The sequence below is a fragment of the Lathyrus oleraceus genome, chromosome 1 (genome assembly GCF_024323335.1).
Source record: "Lathyrus oleraceus cultivar Zhongwan6 chromosome 1, CAAS_Psat_ZW6_1.0, whole genome shotgun sequence".
NCBI classification, from domain to species: Eukaryota; Viridiplantae; Streptophyta; class Magnoliopsida; order Fabales; family Fabaceae; genus Lathyrus; species Lathyrus oleraceus.
In genome coordinates, this window is record NC_066579.1 from 445,801,348 (window position 1) to 445,810,433 (window position 9,086).

General features: G+C 28.8%; 1 protein-coding gene across 10 annotated transcripts; it reads right to left on the reverse strand.

The window, feature by feature from the left end:
• Positions 1–4,548: 4,548 nt before the first annotated feature.
• On the reverse strand, positions 4,549–6,091 carry LOC127082185 (E3 ubiquitin-protein ligase RMA1H1). Of its 10 annotated transcripts, none has more exons than XM_051022466.1 (3): positions 5,945–6,060; positions 5,566–5,707; positions 4,549–5,340 (listed from the first exon to the last, which is right to left on the reverse strand). In XM_051022466.1, the coding sequence occupies exon 3, from the start codon at positions 5,297–5,299 to the stop codon at positions 4,595–4,597; it is 705 nt and encodes a 234-aa protein (XP_050878423.1). In that variant the 5' UTR covers positions 5,300–5,340; positions 5,566–5,707; positions 5,945–6,060; the 3' UTR covers positions 4,549–4,594. The 10 variants fall into 10 exon arrangements, with proteins under 10 accessions (XP_050878423.1, XP_050878384.1, XP_050878391.1 ...); XM_051022427.1 differs by having other exon boundaries at positions 4,549–5,346; positions 5,945–6,059; XM_051022434.1 differs by having other exon boundaries at positions 4,549–5,346; positions 5,566–5,626; positions 5,945–6,018.
• Positions 6,092–9,086: the final 2,995 nt, after the last annotated feature.

Here is a 9,086-nt window from a genome sequence, read left to right on the forward strand (position 1 = left end):
TTTTCGTATTCGTTGTATGATATAGCATTTAGAAGTATTGTTCTGGCCTTGTGATGATTTTTGAACTCACGTTTCTGATCTTCTGACATTTTGCTTCTGGGAACTTCAGCTCCATTTAAGGTTGGAGGTTTGTATCCATCTGTGACAATGTCCCAGAGGTCAGCATCATAACCCAGAAAGAAACTTTCGATTCTATCTTTCCAGTAATCAAACTTTTCTCCATCAAAAACAGGAGGCTTGGCATTGTAAGAATCTTTCTCATTTGAGTGGGCCATTGTTTTTCTCGCACTGGATCTCTCTACACGGTTAAGTGTTTGATTTGAAAATCAATAACAGAGCCGGAGCTCTGATACCAATTGAAGGTGAGAAAAACAAGAAAGGGGGGTTTGAATTGTTTGAAAAAATAAGCGCTTTTGCAAAATGAAATCACACAATGATTTTATACTGGTTCGCTTATAACACAAAGCTACTCCAGTCCACCCGGCCAAGGTGATTTCGCCTTCAACAAGGACTTAATCCACTAATCTTGAAAGATTACAAACAACCCCTAAGAGAAAAGAAAATCTCTTAGTCCTCTCAAGTCTACAGACTACAAAGAGTCACTTGAGGAAATCAAATAAAAATAGATACAAGATGTGTAATCTAGAGTGCTTCTAAGAAAGCAAATATTACAAACTTAAGAACAAATTTTTCACTTGATAAGCAAAAGCTTAGTGAAAATCTTTGAAGATCAAAGATGTTTTTCTTGAGCGTGATATGATTTCAGTATAGTTTTGGCTAGTGATTTCTTCGTGTACTGAATGAGATTTCTTCTCTTATTTATAGGAGTTGAAGTAGAGTTGAAGTGGCGTTGAATCTGTTGGATATTGAGATGTAGTTACGCCATTCCATTAATAGCTTCTGCAGTAGACTTTTTCACTTAGAAGTGACTACTTACCACAATTAGTATCTTCTCTCTTGGAAGTGGAGATTAACGTCTCTTTCTAATTGAGGAAATCCATTTGCAGAACTTTAACTTGGCTTAAACGTTACTTCATCATGATTAACAATTCTGATTAGAGTCTTCGTGTATCTGGAGAAACTTGCTTCTGATGTTATTTCTTGAATGTTCAGATGGCGCTGATAACTTCAGAGTTTGCAGAAGGCATATGTTCAGAGTCAGAGCTTCTAGACTTTACTTCATATTCAGATGCTTCTGATACTTGCAGTTTTGTCCAGAGTCAGAGCTTCTTAAAACGAGATTTCTCTTTAGATGCTTCTAATACTTGAGATTTTGCATCTGATCTTGTTTTGCATCTGATGACATCATCAGATTTATTTCTTCTTTCTTTAGAACCCTGCACACTTAGAAACTTTTCGTTAGGGTGCCATTTTTGGTTTCATCCTTTGTTATCATCAAAATCATGGAATCTGTTGTAGAACAATTTTTGTTCTTACACCTTCCTCTTAACCAGATTCCACAACTTATACCCCTCACACCTTTACTGTAGCCAATAAGTATGCATTGTCTTGACTTGGGGTCAAGTTTAGACCAATCCTCACTGGAAATATGAACATATGTTGGACATCCAAAACTCCTTAAATTACTCAGATCAATAGGGTTACCTGTCCACACCTCCTATGCAACTTTTCATCCAATAAAGCATGTGGTGATTTGCTGACTAGATAGCATTCCATATTGAGTGTTGTGGCCCATTAAACTTTTGAAAGACCAACATTTAACTGAAGGCACCTTGCCTTTTTCGCCAGAGTCTTGTTCATTCTCTCTACAACCCCATTCTATTGTGGTGTCTTCCTAACAGAAAAATGTCTATGGATTCCATTATCCTCACAAAAATGCATGAATTTCTTGTTAGTGTATATACTTTATTTTTCTCCCTGTTAGGTTCTCAACCTCTGCCTTCCATAGTTTGAACTTGATGAAGATATCAAATGTATATTTCATGAAATAAATCTAGACCTTACGAGAAAAATCACCAGTGAATGTCACAAAGTACATGAAACATCCAATAAAGGGCTTTTTTAGGGCCTCAGACGTCAGAATGAACATAGTCTAAAATTCCCTTGGTCTTGTGTTTCCCGGTCTTGAAAGAAAATCTACATTGTTGTCAGAGAATGCAATACTTGCATAATCCAATTATGAAACTGCAAACACCCTTCAGCAAATTCCTCTTATGCAGTTTCATCATCCCACTTTCACTGAGGTGACTTAAGCGCATGTGCCACAGTTTGGTTGCATTATTATCAGTTTCAACAGATGTTACACCACCCATAGATGTGCCCCTAATAACTTATAAATGTTGTTTGCAGTCCTCCTTGTCATCATCAATGTCATTGCACCCTTGCTAACCCTCATGATGTTTTTATCTCCATCTAATTGGAATGAAAACCATTCTCTTGAAGAGTACCCAGAGAAATTAAATTCTTCCTCAATTCTGAAACATGACGCATCTCACTCAACATGTGCACGCAACCATCATTCAAAGCAATTTTAATTTTCCCCTTTTCAGTGATGGTACAAGTTTTATCAACACCTAAATAGACAAAACCAAATCACCTAGTTTAAAAGAGTTAAACCACTCCCAATGTGACGTCATATGGTAGGAGCACCGAGAATCAAGGGTACATGCATCGATGCACTTTGCTGATGAAACACAAAAGCAAATCCTCTTCACTACAGGAATCATCGGTCTGAACTACATTTGTTGAACTATTGTTGCCTGACTTGTTTGGATAGTCCCTCTTCCAATGACCAATTTGCTTGCAACTATAATATTATGTTGTTTTTATGTCCTTGTACTTGAACTTCTTTTTCTTTCCAGAACTCACTGCCTTACCCTTGCCTCTGCCACGGTCTTGACCTCCCTTCACAAAAAAACCTTCACCTGAACTTACTTCACCTTCCTCTACACTTTGGCGATGTTGTGCGTGTTGCAAAAGAGTATAAGAAATAGAATCTAATGTGATTGTTTCTTTCCCGTATGTGAGAGTGGTCACCAAGTGATCATAAGATTTTGGTAAAGAGCACAAGAAAATAATGATTTTATCCTCATTGTCAACATTCACACCAAGTCGTGTCAAATCAATTAGGTTATTGTTGAAGGTGTTGACATGAGCCTGTAAATCACCTCCTTCATGCATCTTCAAACTATAGATACGATGCTTCGCGAATAATTTGTTCATTAGCGTCTTTGACATGTACTGATTTTCCTTTTTTTTTTCCGGACATCCTTCGGAGTTGTGAGGCCCAAGATATTATTCATGACGTCATCAGAAACGCAAAGTCTTATAAAACCTTAGACACTCTCCTTCATCTTGTTTCAATCAATGGTTGTGATGTCTGTCAGTTTCTCATCACGAAGCGTCTTTTGTAAACCTTGTTGAGCCAAAAAATCTTTAACCCTCCTTTGCCATAAATCGAAATTGTCCGTTCCGTCGAACCGAGTTATTTTGAATTTTACACCTCCAGGATTAAGCGTCATATGATACCAATTGTTAGATTAGAAACACAAATACATATCAAAGTATAGAGAAACACATAAAAACTTTATTCACACAGTTTGACCAAATTGCTTACATTTGTGACTATGGAGTAGCTATAGTTCCCTTTATTTATGTTTTGTAAATTGCACTGAATTACAGTATTATAAGCGAGATATATATATATATATATATATATATATATATATATATATATATATATATACTAAGTTTTCGATTATCTAAAATTTTAATCCCTAATTTCCCTCAACAAACTATTATCTCTCAACAATGTGAGTTATATTCTCAACAACATATAATTATCTCAACAATCCATAACTATCTCAGATAACTCAACTTAATATTCTATTATATACAATTAATTGACACTATCCAATAAATTAGTAGTATCTAAATTTATATCTTTCTTTGTATTACTTATTTTCCTTGTTCTTCGGAGGGTTCGGCCTAATCCCCCATTTACCTTGTATATCTTTTTTTTTTCTTTTTTCTTTTTCCTTTTAAATATGAAGCTTTTGTAAAAAAAAACTACAATAAATAAAAGTGTTATATTAAATGAAATTCAATTTATCATTGTAATAAACTTAACTAACTACTAGTACTATTTTGTAGACTAACAAAATAATACTCATTTAATTCAAAGAACATCTATAAAAATTATATAAATTCAGGAAGAAATCAAAATTATTGGTTGAATATGGTGAATCAAATGAACTTCACAACGAGACAGAAAAGAGAACAACTTCTTACAAAGTGAAATATCGCATATTTAAAAACATGAATGAGTGAGATGGTACAAATTCGAACCCGCACTTTTGTAATCGAACGTCCTAGCATAACTCCTAGTTGGTTTAGCCGGACAAATCTAGTTTTTCCAAAATAGAACAACCACAAAAATTGACATATCTATAAATAAATTTAATTTTGAAATTGGTAATGAAATTGTTTTGAACTAGGTTAAGTCTTGTTTTATAATTTAGTGTCCCTGCAAGAACACATTAGCATGTGACTTTCTGTTATATGAAACTTCATTGAACTAAGTTTAAATTCTTTAATCTAATGATAATTCATTAAATCAACTTTAAATCCATGTTTAGAATACAATAAGACATACAAAAAGGCAACAGAACAGAAAATTTGAAATTCTATTCAAAAACTTATCAGTCTCCATCTCCTGCCTACTCAATCTAGAGCCATTACTCCGCGTCGACGGATAAGAATTCCTCGAACTTCCGAATACTCCGGAGAAAACCATCTCCCCAAACATCCCAACCACGGGATGGTGGTGAGATCCTGAGGTCACCGAAGCACCAAGATTGAGCATTTGCGAAGTAACATCATCCTCTTGTTGGTAATATCGACCACGATAAGGATTACGGTATGGAAGCAGCCGCTGCTGATGACTGCTCTGAGATTCGGTTGCCAATTTTAAAAGAGCTTGAGCACCTGAAGCAGATGGTCTTGGTGGTACAAAAGTACCATTAAAACATGATGATTTCTCACTCGACGGAGCCTGGCCTCCGCGGCCATACAATGGTATCATTGTTGTATGCGATATGTTACCTTTGCATACAGGACATTGCGGATGTTCGTCGACTCCAAGAGAATCATCACTTTGGACATGGAGCCACTTGTAGATGCAAGGCCAGCAGTAAAGGTGGCCACAAAGCGTGACTACAGGCTCGTTCGCGAAGTCTAGGCAGATGTTGCAGTCGAAACCACAGTTGAAATTTTCGGCTTCTGATACTGAATTTGGAATGGTTTTTGATTCATTGGTAAAACAATGCTGAAATGCCATGAATCAACCTATTGGTTCTCACAATTGGTGCTTCTTTATCCCTGAAACTGAAAGTAATAAATCAATTACAATTTCAATCAGTCGCATATTTTTGTGATATGTGGCGACGACACTTCAAATTCAAAACATGCCTAGTAATCTAGTATTACCGGACATCTATAGTTGACATCAAGACGACATTGATACATGTAGTTACATTTAATTACTTTAAATTTCTCAAATAATTACGAGTGTTTATGTGTCAGTGTCGGTGTCGATAATCTTACCGGTATATGGACTTCATAGCTTATGTGAAAGCACAAGCACCAACTAGTATAGAACAAATTTCTTTGACATAAAAAACCCAGAAAGAGAAAGTTCAGAAAACATGGCCTTTGATAAACGCACTTGAATACTTTAATAAATTTCCTAATCCAGAAATCCAGAAAATTAAGTAAAGCAATAGCTTTGAAAGGAAGCAAAAACATTGAGATCTAATCTAAGCAATGAAAATTAAATCAAACTTCAAAGCTTGCAAGACAAAAACAACAAGAATCTTAAACACATGAACCTTAAGATGATGATGAAAGAAACATAATGGGTTGTGAAGTTGTTTGAGCATAGAACATGGAATCTAAGAGAAGAAAAATGAAAAGAGAGACATACCTAGAAAAGTAGAAAACGGAAGAGCTTTGGGTGTCTGAGAAATTTCTTGAATTAAAGCAACGACAAATGAATGAAGACAGAGCTTTGTCTATATAGTGCTGGATGGATAGGCCTAAGACAATGATTGTAGACATGCTTATTAAAAATAATCATGCCTAAAATACTTAAATAAAATATAAACGAAAAGAAAAATTATTTCAATTCAATATTTGTGTAAATTTTCAAAAAACATTAATTTACAATTTTTTTATTTAAATAAAATTAAAGTGAGTTGAGTCTCAAAAACTCATTGAAAATGGATTTTAATGTTAAAAATATTATTAGAGTCAAATTATTATTTATCAATAAGATTTTAATATTTACAATAGGTTTGAAACGATTTTTAGATGATAATTTATCTAATTCAAAGATAAAATTATTTACGATTCAATTTGATTTTAAATAATTAGTTAAAAAGATCATCTCATTTGATCAAATTTTATTAGTATTAATATTATTAAAATATTAGAAAATAATAGGTTTGAAGGGGCGTATAATATATATGATATGTTAAAAATTAAAATTGTAAAATAAGAAGTATCCATTATAGAAACAAATGAAAAATTAAAATAAATTAATAAACTTAATTATAAAGAGTATACTTAATTACAATTTTCTTTTCACATTTTTTTCACATTTTTTGTAAAGAGTGTACTTAATTATAAAGAGTATAAATAATTTTCTTTTCACATTTTTTGTATTGAGAAACAACGATATTCCATTTTTCAACAATAAGTAATTTATATTTTTTATCTTTAAAATGTTATCAATATTTTTTACTATGATGATATATCATGTTTTATAAGTTAAATGTCATTTAAAAATAAATGTCTCCGGTTATAACTATTTGAATTTTGAATTAAAAAGATTAATTTTATAACTGAATGAAGTAAAATAAAGGAAACAAAATTATACTTAAATTTAAATAATATTATAATAAAATAAATATTAATAATAATAAATTAATATAATATTCTCTTTATTTTTTATTATAAACAAAAAAAAAATATGTATCTAAGCTATATAGATTAAATCTATAGTTATTTAATGATTTTGAAAAGTTAAAATTTATTAATGTAGACAGTATATTATGCTAATAAAAATAATAAAATATGTTAACATAATTTGATTCAATTTATATTGGTTTTGAAATATTTGAATTATTTTTATGGTTTTTAATTTTTTTAGCCCGATTTAAATTTGAACACGCTATAAATATTAAACTTAATAATAAGAGACTTCTTATCACCTCGAGAAAGTTAAATTGGCTTATAAATTTTTTTTATTTTATTTTTATAAGCAAATTGGCTTGTAAATGTTATATTAAGATGATAAGTATAACAATAAAATATTACTTTCTACAATTCTTATTATAGGAAAAAATTAATTTTTAAATTATTAAATAAATAATATATTTGAATTAAATATAGACAAAAAATATTTTTTATTTAATACAATTAAAAAATTCTTATAACAAAGGTTAGAGAATGTACTATTTATATTATATTGATTATTATAATAATATTTTTTAAAATTTTTTATTAAATAATCGATGTATTTGATTTATATAATTTTTTTATAATAAATTAAAAAATATACAATAGTCAAGTATTCAATAAATGTAAAAAAAATTATAATAGAGATTCAAAAAAACATTTAACTTTTATTTCAATAAAACTAAAATCCAAAAAAAAAAAATAACCCTAGTAAATACACAATTTTTTGTTTTTACTCTTTACTTTTTGTTTTAGTTTTCATAAAATATGTTCATATTTAAATTGATTTATCTAATATTCATTTTAATCTTTATTTTAAAATTTAAAAGAAAATATTTTATATATTTAGATGAAATTACACTTTTAAAGACGAGGGTTATAACTATAGATTTAATCTATATAGCTTAGATACATATTTTTTTAGACGAGGGTTATTTTGTTTTTAAAATTATCTAAAAACAAAATAACCCTCGTCTTTAAAGATGAAATTAAAGATGAAGTTACACTTTTCAAAATCATTAAATAACTATAGATTTAATCTATATAGCTTAGATACATATTTTTTTTTTGTTTATAATAAAAAATAAAGAGAATATTATATTAATTTATTATTATTAATATTTATTTTATTATAATATTATTTAAATTTAAGTATAATTTTGTTTCCTTTATTTTATTATCAAATTTTATTAGTATTAATATTATTAAAATATTAGAAAATAATAGGTTTGAAGGGGCGTATAATATATATGATATGTTAAAAATTAAAATTGTAAAATAAGAAGTATCCATTATAGAAACAAATGAAAAATTAAAATAAATTAATAAACTTAATTATAAAGAGTATACTTAATTACAATTTTCTTTTCACATTTTTTTTCACATTTTTTGTAAAGAGTGTACTTAATTATAAAGAGTATAAATAATTTTCTTTTCACATTTTTTGTATTGAGAAACAACGATATTCCATTTTTCAACAATAAGTAATTTATATTTTTTATCTTTAAAATGTTATCAATATTTTTTACTATGATGATATATCATGTTTTATAAGTTAAATGTCATTTAAAAATAAATGTCTTCGGTTATAACTATTTGAATTTTGAATTAAAAAGATTAATTTTATAACTGAATGAAGTAAAATAAAGGAAACAAAATTATACTTAAATTTAAATAATATTATAATAAAATAAATATTAATAATAATAAATTAATATAATATTCTCTTTATTTTTTATTATAAACAAAAAAAAATATGTATCTAAGCTATATAGATTAAATCTATAGTTATTTAATGATTTTGAAAAGTGTAATTTCATCTTTAATTACACTTTTAAAGACGAGGGTTATTTTGTTTTTAGATAATTTTGAACCCTCGTCTTTAATTTTAGTTTAAAAAATATTAAAGTGTATTTTTTTAAAAAATTTAATTGAAATATATTTATAGTTTTGATTTTTATTTTAAAAATCTATAAAGTAATACGGATGATGGTGATGAATCGACGATGTAAAACTTTTTACACTGATAGTAATAATTAACCTCTTTTTTAATACATGTTTTTATTTATTTAATAATATGGTATAAAATTTATTGATTTTTTTTATTA

Excerpts from the sequence above, each read along its gene's own strand:
- LOC127082185 (XM_051022423.1), bottom strand. The coding sequence starts at position 5,299 with ATGGCATTTCAGCATTGTTTTACCAATGAATCAAAAACCATTCCAAAT.